Here is a 24,079-nt window from a genome sequence, read left to right as displayed (position 1 = left end):
ATGATAAATAGTGGTAAACGCAATGGATAAATAAGGCACAGATGCTTCTCTTCTATGCATGAAGAAGACATGCCTGTGTTCTAGACACAAGCAATTGTAACTATAAAAGGTCACTGAAAGAGAAGAATATTTTAGAGTTGTTCACTAAAGTTCTTTTTCCTGCATTTTCTGCGCTACTATTTGTGTCACATTGGCATCTGACAAATTGTTTATCTCAGTGGATGTACAATTCTCTCCTACTTGGTAACACACATTCCCTCCTGAAGCTCCCTTCAGGATACCATGACTTTACACAACCTTAGGTGTGCAAGTGCTTTAATGGCCCAAACTATGTTGAATTCAATATGTGTGATTAGAGAAGTGTATCACCTTTGTACGCATTGCAACAATGCCTGGCATTTATACACCTCCATACTTTATTTTAGATAAAGACAATGTTGCCAGGGGAACACCAACATGTTCTGAGCAATTTACAATCCCGTTTTGATGACTTTCTGGAAGATAGCCAGGTCTCCAAAATCTTTACAAGCTCAGATATAGCACAACTGGATAGGGAGGTTAATGTCTGCAAGCAGTACTATCAGGAGCTTCTTAAATCTGCGGAAAGAGGTAAGAGCAACTCACTGGAAAATGTGTAAGAGTCTCCTTAAAAAAAGTGCTTTTTGATGCATGATGGATCTTTTTCTTCCTAAGGGTAAGCTTTAGTCCACTGCATGCTTTATTATGTTAACTTTGCTAAGAGAGCAAACTATCATAAATGAATAAAGAGCTATCATTTAGAATAATAGAATCATAGGGCTAAAAGAGACCTCAGGAGATCATCAAGTCCAGCCCCCTTCCCAAAGCAGAACCAATCACAACTAAATATCCCATTTAAACAAGTTGCACTTTAATTTCCACCTGAGATGAGGTTGATTTGTTAGTACTACTCAGAGGTATACAAAAATTTCCTAAAAGAATAATTTACCTCTAGACCAGGGGTGGGGAACATCTTTTTGGTCAGGGGCCACTGACCCACAAAAAAATAAACTGAGGTCCACACAAAAGTTAGAAGGAAAAAAAATTCCACTACCTCACTGATGTGGCCGCTAACTAAGAAGAAAAAAGACATTCCCCACATTTCCTTCTCACACTAAAGCAGTGGTTCTGGAGTGGGCCCCAAAATGAGGAGTTCAGTGTGTGAGAGGAAGTGTGTTTGGGGTGCAGGGTTTGGATGTGAGTTAGGGTGCAGGAGTTGGTTGGGGATGGGGGGTCTGGTGGGAGGTAGGGTGCAGGAGTTCGTTGGGAGTGGGGGGTCTGAGTGGGAGATAGGGTGCAGGAGTTGGAATGTTGAGTAGACAGAGAGAGGTTATTTTACCTCTGTATTTGGCTCTGGTGTGACCACTGCTGAAATACTGTGCTCAGTTCTGGTGCCCACAATTCATGTTGATAAACTGGGGACAAGGTTCAGAGAAGAGCAACAAGAATGATTAAAAAATCTGCCACAGAGCAAAAAATCTGCCATTTATTTTAACAAACAGAAGGCTAAGGGGTGACTTACTTAAAATCCATTAGTATTTACATGGGAATAAATATTTAACAGTTGGCTCTTCAGTTTAGCAGAGAAAATTACAAGGCTGGAAGTTGAAGGTAGAAAAACTCAGACTGGAAATAAGGTACAGATGTTTAACAATGAGTGTAATTAACTATTGGAATAATTTGAAAAGGTTTGTGAAGGATTCTTCATCATTGACAATTTTTAAATCAAGGGTGTTTTTCTAAAAGTTATGTTCTAGGAATTAGGGGAAGTTCTGTGGATTGTGTAATACAGGAGGTAAAGCTAGATGATCACAGTGGTCCCTTTTGGCTTTGGAATCCATGGATTGGATAGACATTAATCTTGGAAGTTAAAAAAAGATGATCTGGTAGTAAAAGACTAAGGGTTTGAATCAATTCCCATTAAAATCAATTCCTGGGAGTTGAAACAGTGAAAGAACAGTAATATTTTGAGGTATTACAAAACTTGTTGTTAGTAGTAGGAGAACTATGGTATGGAAGTTATTTAGATTTATTTGCTAAACAATGCCCTTGTTTACTTCAATAGAGGAGCAGGAGGAATCCATTTACAATTTGTACATCTCAGAAGTAAAAAACATCAGACTTCGCTTGGAGAACTGTGAGGACCGTTTGATCCAACAGATTCGGACTCCACTGGAGAGGGATGACCTACATGAAAGTGTATTTAGGATCTCAGAGCAGGAGGTGAGCCTTTAGAAAAGAATGATTAACCTAGGAACTGGCAGTTTTCTAGAAGGAATAGTTTTCTCTTGAAACAAATGGACCCATATCCTTACATGCTATGGTTTTTTTAGAAAGGCCAAAGTGACTAATTACTCTGATATATTAGTGGAGGTAAAGGAATTAATCAGTAGCCAGTCTTCAGCCTTTCTATAATGCAGATACATTCCTCACTTTTTCTACAAGGAGCACACGAATCAAAAAATTATAATAAAACAGACCTTTCCTCTAATTAATGTCTAAGTTCCGGGGTGGGCAATAATTTTTGACAGAGGAGCCAATCCAAGATTTTCATGAGTGGTCAAGTACCACACTTTTCTATGGAAGGTGTGTGGGGCACTGGGGCAGAGGTTGGGTGCAGAAGGGATCTCACGGTAGGGGATTGTGGTGAAGGAGAGGTTGTGGGATCTGAGAGGGGTTTGGATGAAAAGAAGGGGGTTGTGACCGGGGGGCAGGGCATTGGCGTGCAGAATCTAGGAGAGATATGAGTGCAGGAGAGAATTCTGGCCTTGAGGAGAGGTGTAGGAGGGGATGCAGGATCTGGAAGTGAGTTGTGGCCTGTGATGGGGGGATTGGGTGAGTTTAGAGGATTTGGGTGGTGATCTGGGACATGGAGTTGGAGGTGCTTACCTAGGTGGCCAGGAGGTGCTTACCTAGGTGGCTTCCCACTGGCAGCCCAATGGGACCCTGAGACAAGCTCCCTGCCTGCCAAAGCCCCATGCTACTCAAAACGTCAGGCTGCTCCCTCCTTGTACATTTCTGTGCCATGCAGGAGCGGCTCGAGGAGAGCTGCTGGCAACTGGTGCCCTAAGCAGAATGCGTGATCGGTGCCCCTTCCTCTATAGCCCTCAATGACGTGACATCATCATTGGGCGCCGCGTTTAACATGGCGCCCTAGGCAACTGCCAGGGTTGCCTACATTCACGGACTGCCCCTGGTGCCATGTGCTGGGGAGAGGCTTTATGCACAACCCCCATCCCTGAGTATCATCTCTCAGCTCCCATTGGCAACTTCTGATTCCAGCCAATGGGAGCTGAGAGATTGTGCTGGGGCCAGATCTAGCCCTCTGCCATATCTCCCCCTCGCCCTTACCCCATCTAGAATAATGAACACTGTCAGGCTGATGTGGAATAAGAAAAAAAAAATTACCTTCCATTTTATAGAAGCTAAAGAAAGAGATGGATCGACTCAAAGATGATTTGGAAATAATTACAGAGAAATGCGAAGAGTTTTTCAGTCAAGCTGCCGGTTCACCTTCCGTCCCAACTCTGCGTTCTGAGCTCAATGTTGTCATTCAGAACATGAATCAGGTTTACTCCATGTCTTCCATTTACATAGAAAAGTACGTAATTAACCATAGCATCTCACTTGCTGCATTTCAACATGTACCTATTTTGACCCACATGAAAGTAAATAGAAAAAAAAACTTAGTAAAGTTATAAATACAAATAAAATTGATCAAGGATGAGAGAGTTATTGAAGTCATAAATGTAAAAAAAAAATGTAAAAAAAAAGGAGTACTAGTTATTACATATATGGCAAGACTGAAAAATATAAGCAGCTTGAATATCGTCAGTACATGATTAGCTAACAAGAGGTTACTGTTCCAGGTTAAAAACTGTAAATTTGGTGCTGAAAAATACTCAAGGAGCAGAAGCACTAGTAAAACTTTATGAGACCAAACTGTGTGAAGAAGAAGCAGTAACTGCTGACAAGAATAATATTGAGAACCTTATGGGTACATTAAAGGTATGAGTTTGCTAATTAATATTTATAAGTAAATCATAAAATAAAGTATAATAAAATAATGGTCTTTTTACAATAGCCATTTGGTTAGACTACATTTGTGGTCTAGTAAAAGACTTGTCTGCTTTTAAGTAGACTATAAGTTTCAAGATTGCTGTTTAGACAAATCTGTATCCTCTTGACAAGCAGGATAAAAATATTTTGATTAGGTTAAGATAATTCTTCAGTAGTTTGCATTTTGCATGCACATAAAAACTCTGGCAGTGTTAGTATGAGCTGTGCACGTGCAAAATAAGAATGCCAATACACCTCACTCTGCAGTATTTTCCTCTGTACGTGTGTGAAATTATCTTGATCTGAGGCTCCAATGATGTGTGGCTGCAGCAACAAGGGAATTAATTATTTTTGTTTTATTGGAAGATACCAGGCAACATTAAGACTAGCTACCCTTAAAACTTTGTCTCTTTCTTTTAATACTGAGGCTACATCTACATTGGCATCCCTTTCCGGAAAAGGGATGCTAATGAGAAGAGTCGGAATTGCAAATCCGTGGGGGATTTAAATATCCCCCGCGGCATTTGATTTACATGGCTGCCGCTTTTTTCCGGCTTGGGGATAAGCCGGAGAAAAGCGCCAGTCTAGATGCAATTCTCCGGAAAATAAGCCCTTTTCCGGAGGATTTCTTATTCCTACTTGAAAGGGCTTGAAAGTAGAAGTAAGAAATCCTCCGGAAAAGGGCTTATTTTCCGGCGAATCGCATCTAGACTGGCGCTTTTCTCCGGCTTATCCCCAAGCCGGAAAAAAGCGGCAGCCATGTAAATGCAAATGCTGCGGGGGATATTGAAATCCCCCGCGGATTTGCAATTCCGACTCGTCTCATTAGCATCCCTTTTCCGGAAAGGGATGCCAGTGTAGATGTAGCCTGAGGTTATTTTGCATCCCATGTGCTTGATTTGGATGAGCACTGGGAGTGCAATACCCAGGATTTTCAGTTCACAGCAGTTTCATAAGCATTTTGATATTGAAGATGTCTGAACAATCAGGAAAAAATGTATGTATAATTGGTTGATTTCCACAGATAGTGCTACAACTCTTTTACTTATCATTTATTGCATATTAGCAATGGAGATCTGAAGTGGATGAGAAAAGAGAGGTATTCCATGCCTTAGAAGACGAACTGCAGAAATCCAAGGCGATCAGTGATCAAATGTTTAAAACTCATAAGGAACGTGATCTTGACTTTGACTGGCATAAAGAGAAAGCTGATCAGCTGTTTGAAAGATGGCAAAATGTTCATTCTCAGATTGAAAACCGGTTTGTACCGCTTCATGTTGTAGTGTATTCAAAGCACCTTTTAGGCCTGTGGTTTTTCCTCATGATCCAGTTGAAGAAAATTTTTGATACCCATGATTCAAACTAGTGTGTGGGCTCCGGGGTGGGGCTGAGGAGGGGAGCTTTGGAGTATAGGAGGTGGCTCTGGCTTTGGGGGGGGTCAAGGTTGGGGGCAGAAGGAGCTTACCTTGGTCGGCTCCTTGTCAGCGGTGCAGCAAGGGTGTTAAGGCAGCTTCCTGCCTCTCCTGGCACCATAGATCATGCTGCAACTCAGAAGCAGCCAGCAGCAAGTTCCCAGCCAATGGGAGTGCAGAGCCAAACCATGGGGTAGATGCAGTGCCCTGAACCCTGTCCCCCTAGGAGATGATCCTGTTGCCAGCCGCTTCTGCGGCATAGCACAGCCTGTGGTGCCAGAACAGAGAGGTAGACTGCCTTAGCACCCTGCAGCAACAAGACCCCATACCTGACATTCCACAACCCAGTACTGGATCGTGAACCATAGTTTGAAAACCACTGGCTTAGGCTATTGGTATTGTTTCTAATTTATCTTCTGCTTAAGCGATAAGAAATGAACATTAAGAGTTGTTGAAATGCATTTCTTAACTATTCAAGAAACTTTCTAATGTGGTGAATTATTATCTTTTATGTTCTGCTGCCATTGTTCACATGATCCCCTGCAATTTTTCCCCACACAGTGCTAAAAACAGCTACAGCTTGAAGTGTATGTAATGTCTTCAGTTTAACATGCTATATGGACTTTATTATAACACTTAATAGCTAGCCAGATAAAGCACAGATATACTGCCCCTTTTCCCCAGCAAAAATGCCTGCTGAATAGGGACCATAGACTCACAGAATACTAGTACTGGAAGAGACCTTGAGAGATCGAGTCCAGTCCCCTGCCCTCACAGAAGGACCAAGCACCATCTAGATCATACCTGATAGATGTATGATTGAGGGGGAACATGATAGCAGTTCTCAGGTATCTAAAAGGGTGTCATAAGGAGAAGGGAGAAAACTTACTCAACTTGGCCTCTGAGGCTAGAACAAGAAGCAATGGGCTTAAACTGCAACATGGGAGGTTATGTTGGACATTAGGAAAAAGTTCCTAACTGTCAGGGTAGTCAAACACTGGAATAAATTGCCCAGGGAGGTTGTGGAATCTCCATCTCTGGTGATATTTAAGAGTAGTTTAGATGAATGTCTATCAGGGATGGTCTAGACAGTATTTGGTCCTGCCATGAGGACAGGGGACTGGACTCGATGACCTCTCGAGGTCTCTTCCAGTCCTAGTATTCTATGATTCTATGATGTCTATCCAGTCTGCTCTTAAATATCTCCAGTGATAGAGATTCCAGAGCCTGCCTAGGCAATTTATTCCAGTGTTCAACCACCCTGACAGTTAAGAGGTTTACAGGATCTTTTGAAAAAGGGTTTTTCTTTCAAAAGAGCTGCGTCTAGATGGTGGTTTCACTTTTGAAATACCCATTTTTGGAAGAACGCGTGGCCGCCATTATGTAAATGAAGTGCAGGAAATTCAAATCCTGGCTTCATTTGTAATTTTGATCTGTCTAAGGGTACGTTTAGACTACATGCCTCTGTCGCCAGAGGCATGTAGATTAGGCTACCAGACATAGGAAAACGAAGCGGCGATTTAAATAATCGCCGCTTCATTTAAATTTACATGGCTGCCGCGCTGAGCCGACAAACAGCTGATCAGCTATTTGTCGGCTCAGCGCGATAGTCTGGATGTGCGGGTGTCGACATCAAAGACATTTGTCGACCACCCAGGTATACCTCATCCCAGGAGGCAGCCATGTAAATTTAAATGAAGTGGCGATTATTTAAATCGCCGCTTCGTTTTCCTATGTCTGGTAGCCTAATCTACATGCCTCTGGCGACAGAGGCATGTAGTCTAAACATACCCTGATTTACATCCCTCTTTCCAAAGAGGAATGTAGTTTAGACATAGCCATATTGTTTTGTTTTCAGTCTTTAATTCTCTCTGCCTTGAGTTAACTGATTTTATTGTTTGTACCTCTAATTGCCAGAAACTAAAGAAGTGATTGCTATGATCTGATGAAAAATCCAGTTTTGTCAAAGAAGACAGTTTGAATGCCAGTATGATTATTAGCCCTATTGCTGGTTTTCACAGAAACTGTGGGAAACCTTTCCTGCTATTTTTCAGTATAAGGAACAAGACTATTATAGTGTGGAGTTTTTGATGGCTAAAATTAAGCTGTATGTATCTTTAAACTTCACTCTTAAATTTTTTCACCTTTGTTTCATGTGTAAACAAAGTGATATGTTTTAAACGACTAAACAGCAACTTTCTGAAAAGCTAAAATATCCCTCTCCGCTCGGAGGGCAGACATGTATCTAACACTCTTACCACATGACATCTGCGTGGAAAATGCTGGCAGATTATTGTTAGTACACAGTGACTTCTAGTGTAAATATGACAGCTTGTGGTTGTTTCAGTTTGTGGCAGTAAACAGACTGTTTTCTGGAAATGTTCACTTTCCTACTTTCTAACTGTTTGACAGTGATGCTCAGTGTACACGTACATTTATAAATATTGGCTCCAATTAAACCTCTCTCTTCCATTTTAACCATTTATTGTTATTTTGTTTACCTTATTTGTTTATATGTATAGCCAAAACATAATTCCTCAAATGCAGTATATACTTTTAGTCACTTTCACTATGCTTCACACACATACATGTGCATGCACACATCATGTCCTTAGCATTACTGAAAATAAGACAGATTCAAAGTACGTATTACAAAGCAGAATATCAGAGCTATTAAAGGAAGAGTTACGGACAGGCAGATTCCTCTGACCCATCTAGCCACATCTTGGCTGTCTTTTTGATTGGTATATTTATATGGTTTTAGGTACATTGTTAGGACTACCACAGATCAGTCTCAAATATTCAGAGCACTCCAAAATCCATTTGCAGGATATAACACTGCTTACCCTTGTCTGCCCCTCTGCTCCATTTAACTGCAGAGTAGAAGAGTTTTAGTGACTTTCCACTTCAATCTCTGTACCTGAATGATATAAATGGCCCACAAAATTGAATGGGTTTTCAATAGTTTCCGAAAGCATATGGCTTAAAGAGGAATTTACTTAAAAAGAATAATGGACATTAGCATTTTTGAGAGCTAAAGCTTTTGCCTTGGTGCCAATTTCTATTTGGCTAGGAGAAATAGAGGATGTGGTCTGTTGCTCTCCTTCAGTGTGGGTTTTGGCCCCCTTGGCTCAAACTCACACACAAATCTGCTGATCACACCTTAAATACTTCTCATTCTTCTGCATGGCAATGAAAATTGCTGGGGAGGGATATTGTGTCTTGTGCAGAGCCTTTCTGCTTCTGGGCTCATTAATTTAGGAAATGTGCAATGCTTCTGCTGTGACTGGACCTTCCCTGAACACAAAAGCCCACTGAAGGTTTGACCCATAGTCAAATAGTTTCTAGTATAAATGTTCCTTCCCTTTTCCAAGTGTACTTTAGTGTGAAAAACTTCCGTAATCTTTATGGAACATCATTAAACTAGGATCAATGTGGTAGAAACTGCCATTAATGTATTTTAGTAAAAATTATTTAATTTCCTAATATGATGATAGATGTAGCTAGGACACTCGATACTGTTAAGGTTATGTTGACTTAAATATTTTTTACCTTCTCCCCAATCACATCTTTTTTTCTCAAATTAAACTAGGTTGCGTGACTTAGAGAGTATCAGTAAATCTCTAAAATATTACAAAGATACTTACCATACATTGGATGCTTGGATTCAGCAAGTGGAAGATACTCAGCGAAAGATTCAAGAAAACCAACCAGCAAACAGCAAAGCTTTGGCTAAACAACTAAACCAACAAAAGGTAAAAAAAAAAAGACAATCCCATTGTGGGGAAAAGGATTGAAACTAGTAAATGGAGTCCCCTGATTGTTGACAAGACAAAATATAACAGAATAAAACAAAACAAAGTATACGTCAAAATGAAATGAAAAAATCTTATAGCAGCAGTTGATGTCCCTGAGGTCTGGACACAGCTCGTGGCTCCAGTTGTTGCATATTGTACTGGGTCACAGCACCACTTGTGCAAGTTTTATTCGGCCACCCTTTTTTCCTCATGATGGAAGCCTGTGTGGTGCACAGTCCCAAGTGCCACCATCACAACACCTGTGGTCAGGAATTGCTGGCTACAGGGTGAGTGTGGAGCAGGCTCTCTGTATGCAAACCTCTATCCTCTCTAGGGCCTCTATTTGTCCCAGGGCAGGACCCTTCTTTCCCACCCCTCCATATGGGTAGAATGGTTAAAATTAAATTCCCCAGAAGTATGGAAAATAAAAAATGAATGGGGCCCTACTAACAACAAAACAAAACAAAAAATCAGTTTAAAGCCATGATGTCAATCTCCTTTTAGTGATCTCAGATGCCTCTGTGAACCCTATAACTAGTAACTGAGCACACCAGTTTTTTATCCTCACAACACCTCTTTGAGGTAGGGCAATGTTATTAATCTCATCTACAGATGGAGGACTGAAGCAGAGTGAGAACAAATGACTTATCCAAAATCATACAGGAAAGCTATACTGACCATGAGATAGTTTTAACTCACATGGAACTCAATAGGAGTCTTTCTATTGACTTTCTGGGATTCAGATCAGGACCCAGGATTAGAGATACTGAAAATACGAGCAGTTGTATAACTACTATGATGCATGGGCAACTTAGAAATTATTATCATAATAATACTTATCAATCCTAATAAAGGGAGAAAAAAGAGTTGTTATTAAATAAATAATAATTAATGGAGATTGCCTATCTCCTAGAACTGGAAGGGACCTTGAAAGGTCATTGAGTCCAGTCCACTGCTTACACAGCAGGACCAGGTATCACCCCCTGATGTATTTTTGCCCCCAATTCTTAAATGTTCTCCACAAGGATTGAACTCACAATCCTGGGTTTAGCAGGCCAATGCTCAAACCACTGAGCTATCACTCACCCCATTGCTATACTGATGACCTATACATATATTTTACAGATGCTGGTTTCTGAAATTGAAATGAAACAAAATAAGATAGATGAATGCCAGAAATATTCAGAGCAATATTCAGCTTCAGTAAAGGTAACAAAAAGTATACACATATAATGCAGTTTAATTTGATAATGTGTTCTTTACATGTATGCTGGTATCTTACTGTTGATGCAACATACAACAACATGTAAGTGGTGGTGCTCTGCTGCTAAATTGTATTTTAAATACTTTATTCAGTATCACTTTGATAGAGAATGCTGATAGCTTTTCTGAGTGCATTGTTTTTACAGGATTATGAACTACAAACAATGACGTACAGGGCTATGGTTGACTCACAACAAAAATCTCCAGTGAAACGCCGGAGAATGCAAAGCTCATCTGACTTCATTATACAAGAGGTAACTAGATGGTCCTTGACAGGGAAATGTGCTTTCAGTTAGTAGCCTGTCGTAGAGCGGAGAAAATGCAAGACTAGTATTTATCAATACATAAATTTAGGAACCCCTCACAAGAGCTTATGTGAATTCATAAAAACAAAAGTAAATAAACTGATCTACATTTCACAGTATCTAGGCCAGTGTTTCTTAAACTGTGTTCCGTGGCACACTGGTGTGCAGCAAGACAGTTGGAGGTGTGCCGCAGAGAACAGAATTCAAAATGGCTGCCCTTAAAGGGGCAGGTGACTTTTTTTCTCAATAACTTTCCCCTGACTTTTTTACTTGTTTTTCTCAATAACTCCTGCCGCCCCCCCCCCCCCCAAACCTTTTTTTTTTCTTTCTCAACAAAAAAAATACTGTTTGGTGTTTCTTGGTCTTAAAAAGTTTAAGAAACACTGATCTAGGCTATGTATCTGGACGTTGGCATTGATAGTTAAAAAAATACCCATGAAAATCATGGATGTAAAACATAGAAAACAGAGAAAAATAAAAGTGTTTATTAACATGATGAGACCGATCATGGCTGAGGCTGCCACATGGGGGAGCTTTCACCATAACTGTGGTGTGACAAGGCTCTGTTGTTGCAGATTCAGAAGGAGTGGGTCTCTACATTTGTACGTGCACTGGTGCAGTTTTGTCTCCAGATGACTGATGGAGTACAAGAGTGAATGGAACAGTTTTGGCTCTGAAGTGACTCTCTTTAGCTGACAATTCTGAAAGAGGAGCTGGCAGCCAAAAACAAAGATCTAGGCTTATAAGGATGAAGATACTTAATGACTCCAGCAATGAAGGGGATAAGATTTTGAAAGCCCTCTAACATAAGAAACAGAGCTTAGGTCCTCTCCATCCTGCTGGAGCACTATTAGCAATACTACAGCTCTAGGGGTAGAATTTTCCAAAGCACAGGAGTAACATAGGAGCACAAATCCCATCCCAAATACCATTTGGTACTTCTGAAAATTCCATTCTTGTGCTACAATAACTCTAATACCAGCTTGGCGTTGTTAGTAAGATTATTTCCTTGAGTTTTTTCTCCCTACGTTCTTTTGTCTCACAGAGTTGACACCAGTTACACACCTAGCAGATGCCATCCACTTGTATTGAACCTCTTACATACCAGACTGGCCATGCTTGGAATCAGTTGATCTTTTGGACAGCCTGTTTGTGTGGTTCTTTGTGACAATATTGTTCCTTCAACCAAAGTCAGGATTTGTCGTATGAGCTCTGTGCTGTATATAACTTCCCTAAAGATCAGTTTTAAGTTTAGGAATAGTCCTTGGACATTGTTTGCTACATTGATTGCTACCATTTTCCTCTTCCTTTTTCTTCTTTGTTTCTGTGCAGTTCATGGATTTACGAACACGCTATACTGCCTTGGTGACTCTGATGACCCAGTATATTAAATTTGCTGGTGATTCTTTGAAAAGACTAGAAGAAGAAGAGGTAGGTCACAGGAAAAGAGAAATCATTTTTTTGTGGGCAATAAAACAGCTATTGAATTTGGACCATAATTTTACCTGGAAATACTTCCTTATACAGTATACATATATGGGACTAGAAGGATATTGGATTGTGCTCCCATTATTTGTACAAGCACTGTGACATATATTTGTGAAGTCTTCACGTTCCACCTATCCCCAAATTGAAGAGTCACTTTACAATAGGGGTGGGCAATAATTTTTGGCAGGAGCCACTTGAAAAATTTTTTGAAGTGGCCCCGGGCCGCCCCGGAAGGGGCAGGGCCAGAATGCTTCTGGCCTTTCCCACCTCCTGACCATAATTGGTTGGGGGTGTGGGAGAACCCCTTTGCCGCTCTTCCCACTAGGCACCCATGCCCCTGGGAGGATGGGAAGAGGCTTCACACACTCCCTCGCCCTCAGACCATGATTGGCCTGGAGGCAGGGGGAGCCTATCCCCGCCCTGTGACGAGCACGGGGCACTTCAGAGTGCCGCTCGTAGGGCGAAAGAAGATGTCACACACTCCCCCACTCCCATGTCCTGATTGACCTGGGGGTGGGGGAGCTGTGCAAAGTGCCGTGCACTCCTCACAGTGCTGGGGGGAGGGGAAAGGAAATGTAACACAGCTCCCCGGCCTCCAGGCCAATCAGGACTTGGCAGTGGAGAAGCGCATGATGTCTCCTCCAGACCTGTGAGCTGTGCCCGACACTTTGAAGCGCTGCATGTTGCTCACAGGGCGGGAAGAAGCTTTGCACATTCCCCCACCCCCAGGTCCTAATTGGCCTGCGGGCCAGATTCAGCCTGCGGAGGCCCTTTTGCTCACCCCTGCTTTATAGGGACCCACTGTGTTTCCCTTAGTTCTGCAGAGCTGAAACGCATCTACAGCACAAGAGAAATTGTAATGCATCAGGACAATTTTAATCAGGACCCAGAACAAATTAGCTGGCAGTGTTTGGTCCCTTTGAGTAAAACATATTTTTCAAACCTCTTTTATTTCTGAAAAATAAGGAAGATGTTAAAGTAAAGCTCTGCAACACTAGTAACCAAAATTTACATTAAAAGGTGTCCACCTTTATAAATTCATAATTCATAATTTATATTCTTACATAGACAATACTTGGTTCTTTAACTTTTGAAAGTTTAATTGGCAGTTTTATTTTTACCACACAAGCACATTGGAATTTGGAATGTAAACTGTATTTATATGCAGTATATTTTAGGATTAGATACATGCTGTATTTACAAACACAAGAAGACATTAGTTCCTATGAAGAGAGCCATTCTAAGTGCCATGTACTATCAATGTCCTGTTTAAGCCCTAGTTAATGTGCTTAAATGGGTTCTAAGTGGTGCTTAGGTCTTCAGTTATCCTTCTGCATGGAGTTGAATTTCACCTGCAATGGGCACACTAGCTTGCTTATAGTGCATAAGGAATTGCTTTTTTAAATAGGGGAGTGCAGGTTGAACCTCTCTAGTCTCTCAGACTCATCTAAAGAAGTAGGTTTTGCTCATGAAAGCTCATGTGATACTATGTATATTTTTGTTAGTCTCTAAGGTGCCACAGGACTACTCATTGTTTTTAAAGTTACAGTCTAACATGGGTACCCCTCTGAGACTGGCACTCTTAGGTCTTGATTGGTGCCAAACGAGAGAATTTGCTGAACCATGGGAGGTTAATATTGTCTATCAGCATTACCAACACTTCCACTGCTTACTGGGTTCTTAGAAGACATAGGGGGTAAATTAGAGCTAAATGCCAGCACAGAGCACTGAGAGACAGGACTGGTGGCAGTAAACAAACTTTATGGAACCATGGGAAACTTGGCTACATCCATGATAAGTGGACATGTTGCTAACTAAAATCATGTCAGAGCATGGATATTGCCAGACCAGAGGGTGCCTGACTAGAAAGGTTCAACCTGTATGATAACCCCTTCACTAATTACTTTGTTTGTATTGTTGCCTTCTAAATGTTAACATTTCTTTTTTTCTTTTGCCATTTTTTCTTCATTGATTCTTTGAGGCAAATTAACTTTTTTTTCCACAGTGAGCATGAAGTCTCATTAACAAGAATGGAGTTTTTATACTATTTGTTCAGAATATACACAGTATAAATCAATGGGTTAAAGAATTAAGGAGAAATTATTAACTCTTCACTTTCTTTAAAAAATGTGTTTCTATATTGCAATTATATATTTACCTGGAGCAGCTATCTGCCACTTCCCCTCCTCCCGTCCCTTTGTCAGCAGGTCTGCATCCCAGGCACCAGCTAGAGCCTGAACTTTCACACTGTTGTTGTTAGCCTGATAGCCTGAGCCCTGTGATCCCAAGTGAGTTTACCTGGGCCCAGAAACTTGCTGCTGCGGGTTTGGTTTGTTTTTTTTTCCCAGTGTAGATATATACAAAGTGTTTATTTAAAGTCATCCACGTAGAGGAAGAAAAAAGGGAATGAAGCTGCCTTTTCATTAGTTTCATGTAACTAGTCTCATTGCAACTGAAGTCAGAGAAGTCCTTCATTTGGAAGAAAGGGGTGTTCTTATCTCACATTAGCTAACATAATACAATTCTAGTGAAGACACAGCAGTTGAACTTTGAACATGTTAGCAGATCAAGATGAATGCTCGCTTCCCTCCGGGTGTCTACCTTCATATAATAATGTGTGGAAACTACTACCTCCAGCTGCTAATGTTTGGAAACTCTTTGTGTTGTATATTATGTTTGTTGTAAACCTAAAGCACTTGAAATTCCAAATGAACCAAACTTTAAATGCTAAATTTCCTTAACTTCTGCCATCCTTGCATACTGTGTTTTGTTCATTACTTCTTGTAGCTATTTGTTTTGAGCAAGAGCATATGCAAGCAGCTGTCAGCCTTTGCTAACCATTAAGTATTTCCTGAGTAACAAAAGAAATTCTTTGGAACTTCTTCCCTTTGCGGATTCCTTTATGGAAGATTTTTTTTCATCTTGGACTAATGGTTTCTTGTCTGAAGCTTATTATATAAGGAGAAGGTGATGGTGGTGGGAACTGCTCATCCTGCTCTATTGACATACTGAATTCACATTAGTAAGTATTTTCAACTATGTCTCAAAAATAATAAAACAGATTTCACAAGCTCTATTTAAAAAGAACAGATTTAAATATATTGACATTTTTATTTTTATAGATAATAAATAATAAGGAGGCATCAGCACGAGCAGCATATTCAGATCTGATGGAGCAACAAAAGACAACAATTGATGAGAATAAAAAACTCATGGGAAAGATAAATGAGCTTGAGAAAATGTTAGAGGAGTTGAAGAAACAAAAGTACCATGTAGAACAGGAGCTCCCCAAAGTGAAGAAAGCTGCAGAAGATGAGCTGAAGAAACAGCAGAAGTATGTGGAAGAGATAGCTTTTCAGAAAACCAAGGCTGAGAAAGAATCAAAGCAATATCAGCAAGAGCTAGAGAGCATTACAAAAGAGAAAGCAGCTGCAGAGCAGGAGTTAGAATATGTAAGGCAACTCACCTTGCAGACAGAGGCTCAAAGAAGTGTAGTTGAAGAAAATCTCAGAGCTTTTAGAACTCAAATAGAGGAAAGCACTGCTGCTAGAAGAAAACTTGAAGAGCACCTGAGAAAGAAGGATACAAATCTTCAGGATTTGGAACAGCAGAAAAAAGTTTTAATGGCAGAACTGAGGAAGAAAACTGAAGGTGAGGAAAAGCTTATGAAACTAATAAAGCAAATGGAACAGGATCTTGAATATCAAGGGACTCTAACAGGAAAAAAGGTCCAAGAAAAAGGGAAAACAGAAGCTAGTAGGCAAATAGTTGAAGGTAGGTACTCCTCAATAAGAGAAAATGTGCTGTCAACTTGCAAATCTGTGCAAGACAAGCACTATCAGGTTGACTCTGACATTACAGGTTTCCAGAAAAAACAGGAAATGAAGAAAGTAGAGGAGCTTAAACAGTGGGTAGATGAGCTGACTGTAGCCAACAAAAAGGCTGAAAAAAACATTAAAGATCTAAAATACGAAATGAATGATCTTGAGCTTCAAAAAGCATCAGCTGAAGAAAAGGCTCGTTTACTAAAAGAGAAATTAGATGATGCCAATAGTGCACTTAAAGGTCTGAAAATTGAGCTGGAGCAAAAAGATCAGGCAGAGCAGGGATATTTGCAGCAGTTGAAAGAACTTGATAGGCAGCTCCACAAGACCACAGGTAAAGCTGAAGAGGTAATGCAAGAAGCCATCGATCTTAAGAAAATTAAAATGAATTATCAAGAAGAGCTGAAATCGCTTCAGCAGGAAAAGGCACAGTTAAAAAGGGAAATAGAGGAATTGAATAGATCACACACACAAACTGAAATCACTGTTCAGCATTTACATTCACAAATCAACTCCCTCCAGAAAGAGAAACTGATAGCTGAACAAAGGTCCCAGTCATGCAAAGGAGAAGCAAACAATCTGCAAGAACAGTACAAGAATATCCAGGAACAGCTGCTTCAAAAGACAAGAGCAGAGAACAAAAATCAGCAGAATGTTCAAATGCTAAAAGATGAATTGTCCAAAAGCAATCATTTGGCAGAATCATTAAAACAAAGGGTTGAGGAGCTTACCAGATCAAATACTGAAACCAAAATAATGATGCAACAAATTCATTCTGAATCAGAGAGGATAATTCTGGAAAAACAAAGTATCCAGAGAAAAAATGATGCCTTAAAAGCCCTAGCAGATGGTTTTAAAGAGCAGCTACGTACCACAAATGAGCAATTGCACAAGCAGATAATAATTGAGCAAGAATTCATAAGTAAAGTCAAAAGTCTAGAAGATGACCTAATAAAAACAAAAGCATTAGCCAGCGAATATAAACAGAAATGTGATAATCAGAGCACTTTCAACCTGAGCACTGAGATAGAAGTTAAAAATTTAAATGCACAGCTGAATGCTTTAATGGTTGAAAAGAAGTTGAGTGAACAGAAAATACAGCTACAGCAAGCTCATATACAAGAGCTAACTAGTAAACTGAGGAAGCTACAGGATGAATTCCATCAAAAGACCCTTGATGAGCAAACGGCACGCAAAAAGATGGCTCTGTTTCAGGAAGAGTCCATTAGGTTTAAACATTCTGCAGAGGAATTTAGAAAAAAAGTTGAAAAACTACTGGAGACCCATAGCATCACAGAAAATGACATTTCCGGTATAAGACTGGAATGCGTCACTCTTCAGCAAGAAAAAAATATGGCTGACGAGAATATTAAATTGTACAAAAAGCAAATTGAAGATCTTCAAGAAAGACTTCAGAAATGTCGTGAACAACAACAACAAGGAAAGCATGCTGAAATGGATTATTTTCAAAAATATCGGAAACTTGAGGAGGAATTGGAGGCACAGAAGCACATAGTGGAGACCCTAAAACAGAATATGGATGTGTCAGTGAAGGAACGTGAACAACAGTTCTTAATGTTTCAGGATGGAACTAAGCAACATAATAACATTAAAGATTCTATATTCAAAGTAAACTTTGAGAAGAAGGGAAGTGAGTTTAATTACCTTGGAGAAACCTCACCTAGAGATTTAGAACAGCTTCATTCTTCTGCAAAAAATACTTCATTGTTAAGTCAGAAACAGGAGAGACAGATTGAAATAAACGTTCCGGGGTTTAAAATGGAAAAGAAGCCATACCTGAGTACTGATGACATAGCACCAAAAGAGGAGCAGCGCCAATTGTCAAGAACAAATAGATCCCCAGAAGATGATACAAGCAACCAGTCTTTTACAGAGTTTGTTTCTCAAACAAGCACCCAGTTCCAGATAACTTTTGATAAAACAAAACCCTTGACAAGAATATCAGAAATTGACAAACTAAGAGATAAAAACCTCCATACTTCCTGGCAAACCAGTAGGCATGAAGAAGAAAAACATGGAATGGGACTAGTAAACCTCACTCGCCCTTTGGAGGTATACTCCGAGCTTTGTTGACATTTACCTTGCTGGTGCTGGTTTTTATAATCCATTCTTTAAAATTTGGTATTGCTATTCTGTGCTTTCTGTTACATATACTTTTCTTATTCTGGTATATGGGTACCTCTTCTGCTTATCTGTGAATTTTAAAAAAAAAGATTGCAAATGCTTTTGAGCATTTTAATAGGTTTATTTGAATGCATATCTTTATTTGTTAAAGGTAGCATGCATTATATAAATTCACATACAAAAATTATACTTATTTATGGTTAAAAGCACATTGAGTGATATCAATAAGTGCAGGTAATAACAAGCATAGAATAGAATTTCTACTTTGTATTTCAGCCACATTTCCATTAAGCTACCCTTTTAAAATAAATATTTAGGGTGTGTAATTTGTAATATAGTTAACTAGATTTTTGTGCTATTTATGCTAATAAAATATCTAATTCATGATTCCTGCTTTTCACATTCTCCATTGCTTTCTTCTGGTGGTGGACTTTAGACTGTATTGTGTAAAGTACAGATTACATTCTCCAGCTTTACTTCTCATTTTGTCATAAATTCCTATTTACAGATAGTGAAGAGCAAGCAATATGATGTGCTTGTTGAAGTTACAACATTAAAACAAGAAAATGAAAACAATCTTGGTAATGAAGACAGGACATTTGAGGGATACCAAATGTCTGAAGGTTTAAGGGGAGAAGATTTTCCAAAGATTAGCTCTTATTTAGAGGACAAGAATGTGAAGAATGTTGACATGGCTCACTATGGATATTCTGCTGGGGAAGATGATCTTAAATTTCAAGGGCTCCGACGTGATGTAACTGCCAAGCAGTTGGTTGAAGTTCAGCTTCTAGACAAGAGAACAGTTGAACAACTCCATTCAGGGGAAAAGTCAGTTGATGAGGTTCAGAAAAGTCTTGAAATTTTTTTAACTAAACCTACTGCTATAGCTGGTCTGTACATTGAATCCAGCAAAGAAAGAATCTCTTTTGCTTTAGCAGCAAAGAAAAGAATAATTGAAAAAGGATTCGCATTAGCATTTTTAGAAGCCCAGGCTGCTACAGGTTTCATCATTGATCCCATAACAGGTCAGAAATATTCTGTCGATGACTCAATCATGAGAGGACTTGCAGATAATGAATTCAAGGGTAGATTACTTGAGGCAGAGAAAGCAGTTTTGGGATATTACTCTTCTGGTACAATAAAATCAGTGTATCAAGCTATTGAAGCTAGAATCTTAGAAAGACAAAAAGGTAAAAATATTCTTGAAACTCAGATTGCAAGTGGGGGAGTTATTGACCCGGTAAGAAGTGTTCGTGTTCCTCCAGAAGTTGCAGTACAGTTAGGCCTCCTAAATAACACTATTTTAAAATTTTTACATGAACCATCTAGTAATGCAAAATGTTTTCCTAATCCAAATAATAGGCAAGCTATGTACTACTATGAGTTGCTGAAAATGTGTGTGTTCGATGTAGATAGTAAATGTGTCCTGCTTCCCGTTGGGGAAAGAAAAATTACTAGTCCATCAGCTGAAAAAGTTCATAAAATTTCTGTAGTAGATATCAAAACTGGAACAGAAATGACTTCACATGAAGCTTATCAAAGGTATTTAATTGATAAAAGTACATACCTTGAACTATTAGAACGGGAATTTCAGTGGAAGGAATCTACATGTTTTGATTCCTATGGAAACTCTTTCCTTTTGCTGACAGATCTTAAAACTGGAATACAGTTTAATATTGAAGAAGTATTAACAGAGGGTACAATTGACAGAACATTAGTCAATAAATATAAGGAAGGACTCATCACAGCTAATGAGTTTGGTGATATTTTGCTGAGCAGTTCACAACCATGTAAAGATTTAAACAGCCCTATTGCAGGATACTGGCTTTCTGACACCAATGAAAGAATTACAGTTCTAAAAGCTTCACGCAAAAACTTGGTGGATAGAATAACTGTCTTAAGGTGTCTGGAAGCTCAAGCCAGCACTGGAGGCATAATTGATCCATTTACTGGGAAAAAATACAGTGTTGCAGAAGCTCTGCAAAGGGAGTTAATTGATGAAGTAAGTGCTAAGCAAATTCGACAGTGTGAGCTAGTCTTTACTGGGATCAGTCATCCTGTAACAAACAAAATTATGTCAGCCATTGAAGCAATGAATGTAAATGTCCTGAACAAAGACACAGGGGTTCGCTGTCTGCAGTATCAGTACCTGACTGGTGGACTGATAGATCCAAAATCTCATTGCAGATTGTCAATGGAAGATGCTATTAAGAATGGCATCATTGATGCTATCACTGCTACAAAAATGAAAGATGACAAGTCATATGTCAAAGCCATTCAGTGCCCCAAAACAAAGAAGAAGTTAACATACAAAGAAGCCTTGGAAAAAGCTATTTTTGATTGCCACACAGGGTTACGATTATTAGAAGCAGCTGAGCCAATTAAGACTGGAATTTCTAGTCTTTATTATACTTCACAATAGAACAATGATTTTGATACTCACTTATGGGCCAAATCCAAAGTCCATTCTGTGAAAAGACTTCCATTGATAATTAGGCCACTTGTGGGGAATTATTAATAATTGTCTAATGTGACATTGACAACTATTATAGAAGTTAGCTGCCATAAAGGGATAAAGTTCATAATAGGTGTGAAGTGCTGCAGTGCTTATATGATTTCTTTAGGCAAAACTCGCATTGACTTCAAAACAGGAGCTTTGTCTTAGAGGCTGATTCTTACATCATTATCTGTACATAATCAAAGGAAATTACATTGCAGCTAGAGGAATTATGTGTGTGTATGTATGTATGTGTGTATGTATTAGGGCTATCAAGTTATTAAAATGAATCATGATTGATCACATGATTAAAAATTGTGATTAATCATGTGATTAATCTTCCTGTGATTAATCTTGCTATTAAATAGTAATAGAATACCATTTATTTAAATCTTTTTGGATGTTTCCTACATTTTCAAATATATTGATTTCAGTTACAACACAGAATAAAAATGTACAGATCTCACTTTATGTTTATTAAAATATTTGCACTGTAAAAAAAAGGGGGGATTTTTAATTCACCTAAGTACTGTAGTGCAGTCTCTTTATTGTGAAAGTAGAACTTACAGATATGGAATTATATAAAAATAACAGCATTAAAAAAAAACAATTTAAAACTTAGAGCCTACAAGTCTACTTAGTGCTACTTCTTGTTCAGCCAGTTTCTCAGACAAACAAGTTTGTTTACATTTGTAGGAAATTATGCTGTCCGCTTCTTTTTTATATATCATCTGAAAGTAAGAAAAGCCATTACAATCGCACTGTTATTGCTGATGTCACAAGACTTTTTATATGTCATATATGCTAAAAATTCAAATGCCCCTTCATGCTTCAACAGCCATTCCAGAGAACATATATCCAAGCTGCTGATGGGTTCTGGTTGATAACGATCCAAAATTATGTTTCAGCTAGACCAGACTAACATGGCTACATATCTATTACAAAATTATGCAGTGCATGTTGATTTTTATCTTTTGAGTCAGATGCCACCAGCAGAAGATTGATTTTTGTTTTGTTTTGGTGGTTTGGGTTCTGTAGTTTTCACATTAGAGTGTTGCACTTTTAAGGCACCTGAAAAGCATGCTTTGTCCTTCTCAGATTTTGGAATGCATTTCAAATTTTTAAACACTGGGTCAAATGCTGTATCTATCTTTAGAAATCTCACATTGGTACCTTCTTTGCATTTTGTCAAATCTGCGGTGAAAATATTCTTAAAATGCACAACATGTACTAGGTCATCATCTGGGACTGCTGTAACATGAAATATATAGCAGAATGTGGGTAAAAAAGCAGGAGGCACACAATTCTCCTCCATTGAGTTCAGTTACACATCTAATTAATGCATTATTGTTTTAATTGAGCATAATCAATATGGAAGCATGTTGTTTTGAATTGTGGCTGAAGCATGAAGGGGCATATGAATGTTTAAAATATATGGCATGTAATTACCTTGCAGTTCTGCCTACAAAAGTGCCATGCAAATGTCGATTTTCACTTTCAGGTCACACTGTAAATAAGAAGTAGGCTGCATTTTTCCTGTGTAAGTAAACAAAACTTGTTTGTCTTAGTGGTCGGCTTAACAAGAAGTAGGACTGAGTAGACTTGTGTCTAAAGTTTTACATTGTTTTGGTTTTGAGTACAATTATGTCATCAAAACACAATCACTATTAGTAAATTGCACTTTCAAGGTAAAAGAGATTGCACTATAGTTCTTGTATGAAGTGAACTGAAAAATACTATTTTATTTTTATAATGCAGATATTTGTAATAAAATTTTAATATAAAGTGTGTGTTATAATTGCAGTCAATATATTTGAAAATATAGAAAACCACCTAAAACATTTAATACATTTCAGTTGGGATTCTGATGTGATTAAACAATGCGATTAAAACTAAATATAATTGTGATTACTTTTTTAATAGCAATTAATTTTTTTTCAGTTAATCATGTGAGTTAACTGTGATTAATTGACAACCCTAATAACTACACACACATACACACAAAATTACAATCTAACCCTTACTGTATTTAAAAGTAAGAGATTGCTATAATTTAGACATGACTGGAGAATCTTTTTTTGGGGGGGAGTGGCCACACACAAGTAAGTGAGAAGCAAAAAAAAAAAAAAAAAAAAAAAAAAACACCTTTCACTGACATGACCCCTGACTGGGAAAGAGACACATTCCCCTTGCACACCGGAGCTTAGTATGCTGTATGCTCCAGCCCAGCAAGGGAGCATTAGGGAAGCTGGAGGGACAGCGTGGGCTCCCTGATGCTGGGATGGCAAAGCGCCCTGAGCCTCAGGGGCTGGATCCAGGCAAGCCAAGGACCACATCCAGGCCCTGGGCCTTACGTTCCTCATCTCTGATTTAGAACATAATATTACAATATTTTATGAAGCCATGTTGACTGAATTTGGCTTTTCAAACTGCTCTTAATACCCCAATACTTTCTATTACAAAGGTATCAAAATGAGATTTAGGCTCAAACAGAGGCATCCAACAGAGATTTAGGCTCAAATCTTTGGAACACTTATTCACATAAGACTACTCACATGTATAAAGCTCCCATATATTTAGCATTTGTAGAATTAGTTCATATATTTGTAGTCTGGAGTGGCACTGTCTAAATTTCACTGTTTGATTTTGCACTGATTGAAGAGAAAACTTGGTTCAGTGCCATTTGTTTTTCACATAGCTGCAATACGTATGAACTGAAATGTAATGTTATGAAATGCTTAGTTTTTTTAACCATTTAAAATGTTTCCTTTTTCCATGTGATACGTGAAAACATTTAAACATATTTTTAAGTACTGAAAAGTTTTAAAGTACTACAAAATTCTAGCTAAAAATATATTCTGTTAGACAAATTACAAATTCATAATATATTTATTATAGACAAAATGATAACTCCTCCGTGATTATTTTTCAGTATATGTTGGTTTGAAATCTAATGTATTTCCTTCTAAAAGTAATTTAGTAATCTAACCCAGTGCATTGTGGAAATGTAATACTCAGTGCTGGCTACATGCATATCAGGCTAATGTAAAGGCAGCAAATCAAAGATGCTTTAGCTTTTCTGATTATAAGCGTTGTTTAGATTTTAATTACTTAATAGTGTCCGGTAGGTTAATCTGTTTCTGTAGTGTCTATAAAATAATTTGTGTGTGTATATATGAATATGTATGTACTATAGCCATTTTAAAATGTGTACAAATGTTTTGAAAGAATCACATATATCAGTGTCTCTAGTTATATGGCATATATAGAA

The 24,079-nt window shown here is 38.7% G+C and overlaps 1 protein-coding gene across 28 annotated transcripts in view; it reads left to right on the top strand.

Moving 5' to 3' along the window:
- The window catches only part of DST (dystonin), a 466,993-nt gene that overhangs the window by 264,473 nt on the left and 178,441 nt on the right, over positions 1–24,079 (top strand). For 27 of the 28 annotated variants that reach the window (XM_006110983.5, XM_025182427.3, XM_075923642.2 and 24 more), the window contains 9 exons: positions 426–609; positions 2,084–2,241; positions 3,441–3,619; positions 3,888–4,026; positions 5,144–5,337; positions 9,082–9,244; positions 10,412–10,495; positions 10,696–10,803; positions 12,187–12,285. In XM_006110983.5, coding sequence (XP_006111045.3) covers positions 426–609; positions 2,084–2,241; positions 3,441–3,619; positions 3,888–4,026; positions 5,144–5,337; positions 9,082–9,244; positions 10,412–10,495; positions 10,696–10,803; positions 12,187–12,285 — 1,308 coding nt within the window. Of the gene's footprint in view, positions 1–425; positions 610–2,083; positions 2,242–3,440; positions 3,620–3,887; positions 4,027–5,143; positions 5,338–9,081; positions 9,245–10,411; positions 10,496–10,695; positions 10,804–12,186; positions 12,286–15,464; positions 18,240–24,079 lie in introns of all 28 variants that reach the window. The other variant, XM_089777089.1, reaches the window with a different exon arrangement.

The sequence above is a fragment of the Pelodiscus sinensis genome, chromosome 3, assembly GCF_052426305.1.
Source record: "Pelodiscus sinensis isolate ZL-2025 chromosome 3, ASM5242630v1, whole genome shotgun sequence".
NCBI lineage: Eukaryota > Metazoa > Chordata > Testudines > Trionychidae > Pelodiscus > Pelodiscus sinensis.
This window is presented reverse-complemented; position numbering and strand designations above follow the sequence as displayed.